This window comes from Chondrus crispus, genomic scaffold (assembly GCF_000350225.1).
Source record: "Chondrus crispus Stackhouse genomic scaffold, scaffold_98, whole genome shotgun sequence".
Taxonomy (NCBI): Eukaryota; Rhodophyta; class Florideophyceae; order Gigartinales; family Gigartinaceae; genus Chondrus; species Chondrus crispus.
Window position 1 is genome coordinate 1 of NW_005178869.1, and position 14532 is coordinate 14532.

The 14532-nt window shown below is 53.2% G+C and overlaps 2 protein-coding genes; one reads left to right on the forward strand and one right to left on the reverse strand.

Moving 5' to 3' along the window:
• Positions 1-1731: 1731 nt before the first annotated feature.
• On the forward strand, positions 1732-3859 carry CHC_T00008235001 (hypothetical protein). XM_005712170.1 is given in 2 exon segments: positions 1732-3456; positions 3457-3859. 1 exon segment carries the CDS (start codon positions 1732-1734, stop codon positions 3454-3456), a length of 1725 nt encoding a protein of 574 aa, XP_005712227.1. The 3' UTR covers positions 3457-3859.
• An 8471-nt stretch (positions 3860-12330) lies between these two features.
• Positions 12331-12780, reverse strand: CHC_T00008236001 (hypothetical protein). The gene has a single exon (XM_005712171.1). The coding sequence runs from the start codon at positions 12778-12780 to the stop codon at positions 12331-12333; it is 450 nt and encodes a 149-aa protein (XP_005712228.1).
• Between the last annotated feature and the right edge of the window lie 1752 nt (positions 12781-14532).

Sequence of the window (14532 nt, forward strand, 5' to 3'; positions counted from 1 at the left end):
CTTCCCCTAACGATGCCAACCCCCGTCGCTGCCGCCCGCGTGCACGCCTTGTTGCTCGCGACCCTCTCTCCAGTACCCGCCCCCGCTGCCGAAGCCCATCTGCGCGCCCTCAACCTGCAGCCGGGCTTCATCCCCGCGCTGTTCTCGCTGGCGACGACGCACGCGCCGCCGGTCGCGCTAGCGGCTGCTGTGTATCTTAAGAACTTAGTGCGCACGGAGTGGGCCATCCCCCCTTGCCCGTACGCCTTCGCCCCGGCTTCGCCGACCACTCTGCCGCCCGCCGATGTCGCCTTCTTGCGAGATCACCTCGTCCCGGCCATGGCCCCGCTACACCACAGCCTGCGCACGCAGTTTGCCCAGATCCTCAAGCGCATCGTCGGTGCCGACTTCCCGCTCCATTACCCGCGCCTGGTCAACCACGTCCTGGCCCTGCTGTACGCCGACGCTGCTGACCACGTCGAGGCCGGCCTGGTCGCCCTGAGAGCCGTCGCGGCTGTATACCAAGCAAAGATTGGCGCCCTCGCCAACTCGTACCGCTCCAACCAGATGCACCAATCCGCTGTCGTCACAGAGGACCCTTCGTATGCGCGGGGCGACGTGCCTGACCTGCCTTTTATGTACAAGTACCCACGGGCGGCCATCAACTATGTCGTCGCGGAGACGTTCCCGCGTCTGCGCGAGCTCATGGGGGTGTTGGAGGGCGTATTAGACCGCCTTCATCGCGGCGAGGAGCACGTCCCGCTCCCTGAGGAGCAGGCTTTCCGCATGCAGAAGCGTGTATGCAAGATCTTTCAGAGCGTCTGCGAGAGTGACTTGCCGCTCGTCATTGTCTCCGACCTCGACACAGTCTTCGCCGCCTGGCTCGATGCCTTCCTTAACGTCTTGCGCCGCCCTGTCGCCCGTGCGAGGGGCGAGGTGAGAGAGTGGCCCGCTTGGCAGGCAAAGCATTACGCAGCCAGGATTGTATATCGCATCTTTCAGAGGTATGGCAATACGCTGGATATCAGCCCGTGCTTTGCTTGGTCCTTTGAGATGGACGTCCTCACCAAATTTGGAGACTTTTTTAGGACCCGCTACGCCCCGGCCTTTGCGCTGGTCATGTTTGAGATTGTCCGCCATGACCACGACCTCATTTCACCGAGTGTCGCCAATACCGCTCTCTTGTATCTCGAGTACTCTGTAAGCCCGGGTATTACGTACAAAGTTATCAAACCGCGCTTGTCGGACTTGACCACCAAGGTAATCTTTCCGTATCTGTGCTTCCGAAAGGCCGATTTGGTCACCTGGGTCGAGGACCCTGTCGAATATGTCCGCAAGACCTACGATGTGCTCGAGGACTTCCACACCCCGCGCGCCGCCGCCTGCTCGCTGCTCAACATGCTGTCCCGCCAGCGCCGCTCGGCCGTCGTCGCCCCGTTGCTCGCCTTTGTTGTCCAAATCATGGACCGCTACGCGGAGGTCACGCGCCAATGCCAAAAGGCTGGCGCCCAGGCCGACCCGCAGCTGCTCGAGCAACGCCGCCAGCTTGCATGTCAAAAAGATGGCGCCTTGGTGGCCATTGGCACCATCCGGGACAATCTAGTTGCCGCCTCGGAAAGCATGACGTCATTATCCGGGTTTCTAAACACCTATGTGCTGCCCGAATTCGATTCGGACGTCCCCTTTCTCAGGGAGCGCGCCTGTTGGCTGTACGGCCAACTCACCGCCTGGTGCGAGCCCCCTGTCGAGCTCATGCTTCCAGGCTTGTCCGGGTTGGAGAAATCGCTCCGCGACCCCGAGTTTCCGGTGCGCGTGCGTGCGGCCGTTGACATTCGACACTATTTGCGCAATGAGAGGGCCGCCGCCCAAATCAAGCCTAACGTCGCTGATTTGCTCAAGCTGCTCTTCACATTGCTAGACGACATCGATAACACTGATCTCGTCGCCACGATCGACCAAGTCATCTTGAGGTTCGGTGATGACATCGTACCATTTGCGCTCGAGCTATGCTCGCGCCTTGTCAAGGCCTTCTCGCGAACCGCTTCTGCAGAGCAGGGAGATGATGAGGCTTGTTATGCGGCGACGCAGTGCCTGCATACCCTCGATTCAATCGTAGCCACCGTCTCCCTTTCCAACCTGACAGGGACCATCCCGCTGCTTGCAGAAATTGAGCGCATGACGTTCACCATCTTTGACCGCATGTTTGACGACGAACGCATGGAGCTGTTTGAAGATACACTCGGCCTGTTGGCTACTTTTGTGCATTATAGCGGCCGGGAGCGGGGGTTCCACTTGCGCGAGTGCGCGGAAGCAGGGGTCGAACCTCACAAGGCCGTGTTGGGACTACCAGCCACACCGGACCAAGAGTACCCTTTGCAAGTGGTGGTCCAAAATTCTGTTTTGCGACAGGCCGTTGAGGTTGACGCTCTGAAAGGACGGGGCGCAGTGAGCCCCGCGCTGTGGTCTTTCTTCCCGCGGGCCATGCATGCGTTCCACGAATGGGCACATGAAAATTGCACCTACTACATCCACTTTCTCCAGGCCTACCTCTCCAGGTCGCCACGCGTGTTCATGGTAGATCAAGAGGCAAAGGAAAGCCCAGTGCAGTTGTTGCTCGGGATGATTTCATTCTTGTGGGATGGTGCTCGAATAAGGGATCTGGACTGTGCCGTGACAGGCAGCTACCTCGTCGCGCTCTTCCTGCAGCACTCCCGGCATCTAGAGGGCGTTTCCATCGACCGCGAGATCGCCGTGCTCTCCCAGCTGCTTGTTCGAGAAATTCGGGCATGGCCTCAAGTTGAGTATGTGGTCGCTCCCCTACTGAGGTCATTGTCCCATCTCCTGTACATTTCACCGATTGTTACCTTGACAGCTATAGACAAGGTGCCCGGGTGCATGGAAGACGTGTTCACATTGTGGGTTTCCAGAGTGCGAGAGAATCACATGGATTGGTGGTATGACCGAAGATGCAGTGCTATTGCTCTCACCTCCATTTTGGGCTCCGACTGGAATTCTGTGCCATCATCTATTCGGCAGTCAATTCCAGAGCTCTTGCGCACGATCGTTCAGATCCTAGACGTCCCTCTCACAGCGCCGAGTGGAAATGCGCTCACTGGAGTGGACGAAAACATCGATGAGGGGTCAGTAGGCGGACCCCTGGCAGGTATCTCTTCCGGTTCTGCCCTCGGTTGCTTACCAGGGGCAGATATCGAAGGGTCTGAAGGCGATGGGGATGACCTTTCCCCGCCTCCCATGAATGGTGCGCCGCCGGCAAACCGATCAGATGATGGGGAGGACCTGATGTTTTCCTTGCTGCGTGAAGTCGATGAGTTGCTGTTCTTTGAGTCGGTAATTCAGCGACTGCCGCCATCGGCGTCCCAACAGCTCGAGAGAGCGATTCCTATGCAAGACAACAAGCGCGTTCAGTGCACTCTTCATCGAGCGGCAGAGTTGCGAAGAGCACGTCTCATCACGTAGTGTCTTGGAAGGGGAAAGGGGCTGAAGAGAAAGAAATCGCATTTTTTTATTCTGTATCGTAGTGTATAGATCGTGGCGGCGGAGCAGGTGTCAGTTATGGGTCTGGCCACCTTTTGTCCTTGGGACGTCTGTCGAAAGATGCTGCTATATCACGGAAATAGGGATATATCTATCGGGCAATGCACATACATGTTCTGGCCTTGGACCCTTTTTTGGCAACTCTGAGTCGCGAGGTTTGCTGTAGCCATTTGAGGCAAGCCTTTCTCTGTTTCATTGTAGAGAGTACCGTTGTACTGTACAGTAGCTACTGTATTTCCCTCAGCGATTCTGCCTCTGCCTTGTTTTATTTTGTAGAGTACGTATAAAGAGAGAGCTAATATTTGCTCGATCCTGAAACCCCAAAGAACGAGTTGTTCCGTGCTAAAGCATACTGCACAAGATGCACTGGACAGCATGCCTCACATGTGTGCCGCTGCCTTGAACAGGTGTTGGGTCACGCGTTTGAGAAAATCCCTACTTCCACGTAGAAATGCAAGAAACGCGAGTGTTATCGAAAGCCAAGAGTTTGTATGGCATGTAGCCAATCGTAAGAGTGTCATGACTAAAGAAGCACTCCAAATGGATGAAACGACAAACCGTGATTGAGACCGCCACCATTGGGGCCGCCATGATTGGAGGTACAGTCTGTATATACTGTACAGTGCTGCAGCTGCACTCTGTTGATTTTGGCGTCGAGTTTTCTTACAAAGGATTGCGATATCTTTCAAGCTTGCCCAGATGGCTTTATGCTCTGAAACAGGTCGGGGCCTCCCGACTCACTTCGCTGCATGGTGAACGTTAGCGCAAAGTACACTTTTCGCACAGGACAACCTAAAATTCCAATGCAGTAAGCCCGGTGTCAACAAACAATAACTACGGGACTCATACAAGTATATGTTAATAGCTTTCTTCGCAGGGTCTGTGTGCCAGAGATATGGTTTTCAGTAGTCAGTGAGATTGACCTGTGACATCCATGGACAACAACATCTCCGATGCGGGCAACCCATTCGTGACCCGGGAAACCACGCCAACAATGCCACGTATGATAAACTAGGCTTTGTGGTATAATTGGCTCAGAGATGTGGGGAAACTAAAACAGTCGAATTACAACCTTATTTGACAAGACAAAGGATGTACAGTCACCATCAAAAATATAGGACCAGTTGGGGGCCAAGGTTCCACCAAAGGACACCCGGACTTCCGCACACCAATGGAAAGCTTGTTTAAAAACCATTGCAAATATGCACTCAGAATTTTGGACCGAATAAATAAAACACTCACAGAAGCAAAACATAAGTTTTTGGCTGTAAAAACTATAGGTGTGGGAAGATAGAAATTGCAGTTTATTTGGTTAGCCCTAAATCTGGGAAAAAGGGAAATTATCCGTTCGACGCGCCGGCGGGAAATCCGGATATATTAAAATCCGAGGGCGGTATCCCGACCGACCCTCGGGGATAACTTGCTACCCTCCGACAGCGCCGGCGAAAAGTCTCGAGACTCGACATCCGAAGTATCCCCATCCCGCTCGCTCTCGCGACTCCTCTCCCCGCCGATGCGTGCGACGAGCGCGGCTACTACTAACCTCATCTTTCCTGTTCTCCCACATTTATAGGCCCAGGGGGAAAGATGAGTAAATTATCAGGATTCTTCGACCCGCCTCTCTTCGCCGCCGATGGCGATCTTGAAGCCTGGTGCAAGAAGGTTGGACAGTGGGTCGACTCACTTAAAGTCGCCCACGACCAAGGCACCGATCGCACTTTTCAGACGATGTTCAAGCTCCTCGGACAAACACTCTATGAGCGCGGCCTTCCGGAAGCTCAGAAGGCAATAGTCGATGAAGCCCAGTCCAAAAGGACAGCTCGACTACCTTCAGATGGGTGATCCCGTGCAAGCGGCACTCTCCATCGTCGAGCTTGTCGCTGTAGACCCACCGATTGCCATGGTCACAAGGCTCATCGCATCATACCAGAAGGTCCCCTCTTGTCGCCGAGACAGGAACGAGAAGCTCTCCAGCTTCGTCCCGAGGTTCCGAAGTTTGGCAGCCAAGCACTTGCTGCACGCCAACACTTCTTCTTCTTTCGCAGATAGGTGAAGTTTTGGCGATTACCCTCCTCAATAACGAAAACATAGAGGAGGGAACGTTGACCAATGCCAAGCTCCAACTAATTTTGCATGCAGAAGCCCGAAATAAGGAAGAGCCGGCAGTAGTCGACACCGAAAAGGTATCCAAGGTGCATCTCGAGGAAGTCCTCAAGATATCCGAGAAGCTAAAGAAGGTTGACGTTCCACTCCGCGAGTCAGAGTCCACGGCCGATGATTATAAGAAGGCTCTGTCCGACTTCAGGTCGCAAACAATCAGCTTCATCCGCTCCTTTGACATTGCAGTCCAAGACCTAAAGGTGACTGCAGAGAATAATGCTGCGAAGACGTCAGTTGCTGACTCTTTCCTGCCGCGGCACACTTCTTGCAGGCTCGACCTTGACGACGCGGTGATCGTGCTGAGGAATCTGACCCAGACAACGTCAATGGATGCTCCCCAGTTCTCCGTGAAGGACGTCCAAGCTTTGGTTGACGGCAAGGTCAAGTCTATCATTGGCACCCATGGCAAGCCTGGCCCTGCAAGCATCTTCGAAAGACTCTCTGAAGTCGGCTCACGTCACGGGCAGAAGAAGGAAACTCGAATGGGTCCACCCTCAAGCCGTCGTAACGCATCTCGGGGCAGTCGCAAGAGGCAGCTGTCTTCGGATCACGAAACCCAGTCCATTTTCTATGACTGCGGAGAGCGTGGTCACTACAGAGGGGCAGCAGAGTGCAAGGAACCTAGTGCCTTCACAAAGAAAAAGAGGACGCGCCGAGACCCCAGTGACGGCGGCTCCGGGGCACATCCCTCGTTTTTTCGGAGAGGCTCCGGCGGCTCATCAAACAGGCAAGCCTAGTCAGCCATCCCGGAGCCTCCTCGGATATTAATCCGAGAATCCTGGATCCAAATCCCATTATTGATCCGGGATGTACCAGAAGTGTTGGAGGGATTTCTTGCGCCGCAGCCCTCTGCACTGCCATGAACATTCCGTTCAAACTTCGAAGTCTAGACTGTGAACCGTTCTTGCACGGATATGGCAAGAATTGTAGCGACGCCGAGGTCACTATTGGAGTGTGGGACCTTCCCGTGACCGACATGAGTAGAACGGAAGTCAAAATTCCGTTCTACGTCACGAGAGGAGATGGATTCCTTCTTCTGGGTAACGAGATCCTTCACCGTTCGTACCAGCTTGGACCAGAGAACCTTTTGGTTATTCCGAAAGGAGTGAGAAACTTCTCGTCAAAACGTCTCACGTTCAAGACATACACCGAACCAACAATGTCGAGTGACCCCGATGCGGTTCGCACATTTCTTCTCGTCGTTCCGTCCAAAACATCCTCCTTTGTGACGTTCTTCTCCACGGAAGTCTCATATGCGTCCACTATTCCGCCGGCAGAAACCATGAAGGCAAGGTTTCGATATGGCAGAATCGCCGGTCGCTTCGCCAAAAAGCTTCATGGATATTCACACCTTGCCCTTCAAGACATGGAGACGCTGTGTCGTCGAGGAGGAGTGATGACTCCTGTGCTAAAACAAGCACTTCATAGAGCCGTCGAGAAGTGCACTAGCTGCAAAGAAACAGGCAGCCCACTCCAATCGCGGAAGATATCCTTTGGGAAAATACTCGCCTCGTTCAACAACCATGTCCAACTCGACTTCTTCTTCTGTGCAGAGTTCGAGAACGCCCCCATCTTACATATGGTGGATGTCTATACGGGTTATTCAGTAGCATTCCTGATGCGGACCCGTGAGATGGACCAAGCAGCTCGGCAATTGGAAGTGGCATGGGTAAACGTTCACGGTGCACCGTCAATCATATCGGGAGACATCGAGTTCTTCAACTCCCGTTTTGCCGAAGCCCTAAGGTACTTCTCAATACGTTTTGAACCCCGTCCAGCCCGACGTCATAACAAGCTCGGCGTCGTGGAGCGGAAGAATGCGGTTGTCCGTGTGCTTATCCAACGTCTTCTAAAGGATGAATCAAACTCCTCGGCGTGCAGTGTTGACTCAGTTGAAAGGAAAGAAGTGGTCTCACGTGCCGTGTATCTGAGCAACATCCTATATGGAAGCAAGTCACTGAGCAGCTTCGAGATGACTCGGGGTTACACCCTCTCGCTTGTTGGTCTCCCTCAAGCAAAGCTGTCCGCTGATCTCATCACTGCGCATAACGAGCGAGTGGCACGAAGAGCCAGGGGAAGAGCTTTGAGGCTCCTCGACAAGTCGCGATGTCCACAAGTGCTTCAAGCCGCCCAGTTATCACGTGATGACCCGGTGTATTACTTCAAGAGAGGCCCAAAGTTTGGCTCGTGGGAACACGCGTACGTGCGGAACCCACAGCCCCACTTCGTCGTCCTTTCAAGGCGTCAGGATCACATCGGTAAGCCCATAAGAGCGGCATACGAGGACGTTCGGAAAGCTCCGTCCTCCCCTCTACTTGCTGAGTTGGATGACATGGACTTCGTATTCCCACGGTCGTACTCCGTCATTGATGAGGACTTTGAAGAAGGTATGTTCCCTCCAACATCAGCACCCCCTCCGCTCTTCTCAATGTTGGAAGGGACGCCGAATGTGAGTGACAAGTCGCCTCCAAGCAGACCGGAAGGGTCTGCAGGGCAGCAGGAGGCGGCGAATGTAGACAGCCTTCCTGACTTGGAGCCCCCCGGCGATCTGACGGACATCTCTGAGTTCAGGACCGAAGAGGCTCTGTGGGCTTCCCACCCCATATCAAAGAGCTTATTAGCATCCTCAAAGCAGAAGAGGTTGAACAATCCTTTGTTGGATGTCAACACAAGGTCCATCGATCGCTGCAATTCCTTGTTTGGAACACGGTATCCAGTCTCAACTTCGAGTAGCACTCTCGATTTGAACTCAGCTCACGAGCCCCCACAGCCGGAAAAAGACATCGGAACCACAGACGTTGTAGCTCCGTCGAGGCTGCCTTTTCATCTTACATCTTCGAAGCAAAAGGTCCTTCAACAAATTCAGGAAGTGGTTGGGAACAAACCCACCTCTGAATTTAAACTCCAATTTGTTGCGCGATGGATAGTTGATCAGGACATAGCCGAGGAGAAAGAAAACTACGCACAAGCCGAGGCATACAAGGAAGTCCCGTATGGGGATCTCCCACGACATGCCAATGTGATTTCTTCCCACCACTTCTTCCAAGTCAAGACCGACGAAGTAGGAGGAAAGCTGAAGCTAAAGTGTCGTCTAGTTCCACACGGGAACCGGGATCGAGACAAGAATTCATCCGGAAAGACTCGGCGACAGCTCAGTTCCCAATAATTCGCATCGTTCTCTCTGTCGCGGCAATAATGTCTTTCTCAGTTGCCTCCATTGATATCAAAGGAGCATACTTGCAAGCTGGCCACTTTCCCCGGGACATATACGTCCGACCCCCGAAAGGTTGGGTATCTTCTGCCCGAACAGTCTGGAAGATACTCAAGCCGGCCTATGGAATTGTAGAATCCGGACGCCTATGGCAACTCGTCGCCGAGGAATAGATGTCCACGCAAGGGTTCGTACAAGTCCCAGGCCTTCTTCAGCTCTTCGCCAAATACAATGCCGAGGGATCGATAAACCTACTGGTCGCAAAGGTCGTCGATGACTTCCTCGTGGTTGGCGTTCTTCCAAACATCCATCTATTTCACGAAGCTATCTCTCGCCGGCTCATTGTCGGACGCTACGTCGTGAACAAGGACTTGATCTTCAATCGTCTTCATATCCACCAGGGGCCTTCCGGTTCTTTAAGCATTAATATGCAAGAGTACGTGGACAAAATTCTTCCGATCGACGTCTCAAAGGAAAGAAAAAGACGACACCAAGACAAGTGCACCGCTCCAGAGTTGACTTCATACCAAGCTCTCGCTGGAAGTCTCAATTTCCTCGGACATGGCATTCTCCCCCAAGCGGCTTTCGCAGCCAGCTACCTTCAGCAAGCCTTTGGGCGCTTGAAGGTGGCCGATCTTATAAACGGGAACAAATTGCCTGTGGAGATCAAAGCGGTTTCCCCGACCCTCCTATTTCGAACGCCGTCGTCTCTTGTCAATCCTTCCTACCTCGCTTTTTTGACGCCAGTCAAGGTAGCTCCTCATACGGGCAGACAGGGTATGTCTCCGGCCTATATCTGCCAGCAGGGGGTGCGGGGATCTACCACGTCCTTGACTGGATCAGTTGCAAGCAGAAGCGTGTTGCCTTTTCATCCATGGGGGCAGAGATTCTTGCCGCCGCAACGTCATCAGACAGAGGCTCGCTAATGGCAGAGAGCCTGCAAACTCTTCACAAAGCCCCAGTCAAGCTTCCCTTCGTGATGACGGTGGACTCACACGGGTTGTAATCCACCGTGACCACCCTTCACAAAGGTGCAGAGTACCGCTTGAGGCCGACGGTAGCAAGGATGAGGGATTCCCTCGAAAACAGGGAAATTTCAGTAATGCAATGGGTAAGCGGTATGCAAAACCCTGCTGATGCATTAACCAAGAGTAACGTAGAAATGTTCAAGATCCTCAATGGAATCATGCAGAAAGGTCTTCTAGAAGATGAGGTTCTTCAAGGCTCAAGGCGGATCAAAAGAGCATCGAGCACGCCAATGTAACTCTCGAACTCGTTTAATCGCTGTCGTCTTCCACTACCCTCATCCTCTTAGTCCTTCTACCAGTCGAAATCATTTTTCGTGTGATTCTTCTTTGTCTTCCTTCTTTTGCAGCGCTGTTTCCAAACTTCCTGCGATTCTTCTTCCCCTTCCCGACTGGCTGCAATTCAAGCTTCCGAACTTTAGCAATTTCAAAGCCATCGCCACAAATTCCAAGGCACGCACCCAGCACTCCAGGGCGATTATCAAGCGCAAAGCGCTCAACCGGATCTAGAACGTGGCCTTTTTGGGCGTCAAGAACCACCACGTGGTCTAAACGTTCACCTAGGTCGTCCAGAGCGACGATTCTTATTAAGAAAGTGCCGTCCACCTTGTTGACCATCCACTCCACAAGACTTTCCAGCACGGGGGCGCTGCATTTCTTGAGGCGATACCTCCCGAGATGCTTTTCATTCCAGGTCTGTAACTCTGCAAGGCTTCGAGCTTTGATGGGTCCTTTGCGGAGCATTCCAAATGCCGGGTCTTCTCCTACAACGGAGTGTAGCGCGTTAGCGAAAGAAGCACGCACGCACTCGCTGTGTGTTGCGCGGCAGAAGATTTCCTGGTGCGTACGATAAGGCCTAGTGAGTCCGGTGGCTTCGCGATGCCCGGGACCCCCAATAACAACGAAATCGTCTTGATGACTGGTACAGTACTCGTTCAGCCATTCCAAGACTTGTGCTGTCTTCCGAGTACCAAAGACGAGCTCAACCTCGGTGTTCCCCTGCCCACCCGGACAAGTCACTTCCATGTCGCTGGTAACTGGGCTTCCTGCCGAATCGAGTACGGACAACACGCTGGCCTGGAGAGTATGGAAGTCCACTTTCCAAAAGGTCTTGCGCCGCCTACGCTCCGATGTGAAGCGTAGTACTGACCCGGGCGGAAGCCGTGAAGCCTTCCGGAAGCCATCACCACCCTTCGAACCTCCCAGCGGCGCTGCTTGTGCTCCGACACGCCCATAGCGTTAAGCAAGCCCCATCTCTCCAACAACGCGACCTCAAACATCCTCCCTCTCCTATATGACATCCAACGTAGAAGAACCTTCGATGTTTCCGTCCCGATGCTCAGCCTCTGAGCAATCCTCTCCCGACTGAAGGTCAATTCGAGGCCCCGGGCCACGACGAGGACTTCGCTAGACCTCCACTTTCCTCCGAGCCACGCCATCATCTCGACCGCAAGCCTCCCCTTACCCTCAACGAGCCACAGGCCTTCTATCACGCAAGGAAGCGCACGACCCCCGATCCCTGGCCTGCCGGCACTCTTTAGGTTCGAGGAGGTCGCGCACTGACTCGCGGAGGAAACGGCCCGTCGTTAGTGGAAGCTCGGAGATGGGGAAGCAACGGTGCGCAGGAGTGATGGCGAAGAAGCGGAGCGGCGATGTGGCGGAGAAGCGGAGCGGCGATGTGGTGTGAGAAGCGGAGCCGAGATGTGGTGTGAGAAGCGGAGCGGTGTGAAACGGTGCGCGACGTCGAGCGGCGAAGTAGCGATGCGGTGCGCGAGATCGAGCGGACGCTGAACTGAGCCAGCGTATAGCGAGGGCTGGCGGTGGGCGTGCGCACGTGGTGACTACCAGAAGCTGTTGGTCCGCCGTGGATTTGGGGGTTCGAAAGGGCGCGGCGAGAGAAAGGGGGAATAACTCAACAAGCAAGCGCCGGTACCCTACGCAAATTCAGAAGGCCGCGTCGTCAGGACAAGGGATCGAGTACCGAGCAGCGGCGGGGCGGCGTCAGATCGATATAGGGTTGGCGCCCACGGCGGATCGGCCGGCGCCGCGTGCCCCAATTTTAGGGCCAACAGGGGGTGTGTGGGAAGATAGAAATTGCAGTTTATTTGGTTAGCCCTAAATCTGGGAAAAAGGGAAATTATCCGTTCGACGCGCCGGCGGGAAATCCGGATATATTAAAATCCGAGGGCGGTATCCCGACCGACCCTCGGGGATAACTTGCTACCCTCCGACAGCGCCGGCGAAAAGTCTCGAGACTGGAAATCCGAAGTATCCCCATCCCCCTCGCTTTTGCGACTCCTTTCCCCCGCCGCTGCGTGCGACGAGCGCGGCTACTACTAACCTCATCGTTCCCGTTCTCCCACAATATGACCACTACAGTATATTGTTTGCCACACCTCCCTAGTACTTTGTTTTCGAACCGTGTTTTGCCATGACAGCAGCACAACGCCTTGGCATTGACGCTACCAAGTTATGCAGCACTTCGTCCTCAATTTTCTCCCAGCATTTCATGATGCAACTAGTAAGATCTTTGGTGGACGAAAATTGGCGTGCGCACGCGTATACGGTCCTTCCCATAATTGCCCATAGGTTCTCTATGGGGTTCAGATCCGGAGATCGGGCTGGCCAGTCGAGAACATCCACTCCATGGTCCTTGAACCACGTTCTGGTCTCATGTGCTCTATGTATGGAAGCATTGTCTTGCTGATATATCCAGTTTTCGCCATGTGTAAGTGTGGCGAAGGGAAGTAAATGGTCTTTCATAGTCTTGCAATACTTTTTAGCGTTCTGTCGTCCGCATGTCACAACCACCTCAAATTTTCCGTAGTGCGAAAACGCAGCCCAAACCATGAACACTGGTTTGGTGGTAACCAGAATTTGGGATACCAAACAGTACCAGGGGCACCCCTTCGGATTCCAGATATTTTTATATGGTTGTAAAGCTTAGAGCAGTAGTAGTGATATGCAGAAAACAGAAGTGGACAAACCAAAATAGTTTAGAAGTTATCGTCCAACATGTACTCTCTAAATCTGGGGGATGGGGGGTTCTGTATAGGCCAAATCAAAAAAATTATCATACAATTTTACTTGGAAATTGCAGTACAATTCATGTTAAATAAAAATTTGATACCTGTTCACAATCTGCCGACAGAATTTAATCCTAAATTCTGTCTGGACTTGCTCGAAGTTGGCGATTGTGGCCCACTTCAAGCCTCCCCGACCCACTACGATGACCCGTATCGTCACTTCCACCCCCCCTCGCCGCCAACTCCAAGCTAAACACCAGCATTCCCTTCCTCGCCATCACCACCAACAACCGTCACACCCCCGCCCAGTATCTATTCCACGCCATCCCATCCCTCACTACCCCGACTATGTCATGCAGTACCCGCCACCAGCCATCCTCTGACGGCATCTTGGTGTTGGTTGGTGGTCGGCGGTGATGGTTGAGAAGGTGGGCGTTGCGGGGGGTGTGTGTCTATTATATAGACTTCGACAAAGTGGATATGACGCTTGGCAGAGCCCGATGTGAAGAAGAGTTCAGCCTTTTGTGCTACTGCCTGCTGCTCATAAACGGCATAATGTCTGCAATGCGACGATGCACGAATAGTGCGTGATACGACAGCGTGCCACTCTGTGGTGAGCGTAAAACAGATAAGAGTTGATACGGTGAATATGGTTTGCGAAGCCCGACGTGAAGAACAGTACAGCCTTTTACATGAGTACTATGTGTTCTGTACCGACGAGTGAGTAACAATCGCATCATTGAAGAGCGCCATACTGTGCAGGTCCCAGGCGCAGAAGGCGCTACCTATATCACGCAGATTGTCCGGGACTGCCTCCTGTCCTTTGAAATTGTAAGGGTACTTCACACTCCTCGACTCAGGTAGAATTGACACACGGAACACAGCAACTAGGCACTCGCCATCTCTCTCAACATCTTTGAGCTCGTGTCCGTGCAGCCTTCTGTAGAACTTCGAAGAATCGCCCGGAGGTAGTTGAAGAGTACCGGTCCCTACCACCTTCCCGGACACCATCAATCGCACGGTACTTCCCGGTTTCACAGCTTCCAGGAACGACGCATTAGATCCCCCGGTTGTAGCTGCGTGTACAGCCATTGAGGGCTCTTCCCCACTATCAGCAATACCGCTTTCAGGTTTTCTCATATCACGTAATAACAGGACATTGTCGGACAAGTTATTAGTATCGCTCGTGATGGAGTTTCTTGTCACGAAGGATGGTACGGAAGAAGGATCTTTACATGACCTCTTCATTGGCGCATTAGTAGCTTCTGATAGACCGCAGTGGTTTTGGGCGATTAAACGAAGCCGTTCATGGGCGAAACGATATCGCTCAGCATCTGCCTCCACTACAGTGCACTTTCTGTTTGTCCGAATGCAAGAAATTGCCGTAGAAAGAGTACCACCGTAAATGTCCAGAACATGACCGTTGTCTGGACAGAACGTTGACATAAGCTCAGCTAAGAGATTGGGATTTTTCTCCTCCGTCAGAATGGGTGATCTCGTTCCAGGCTTGAGTAACTTGTTAGAAGTAACTGGTACCCTAGATATTGCCGCAAACTTCCGTTTCTCTGGGGCCTGC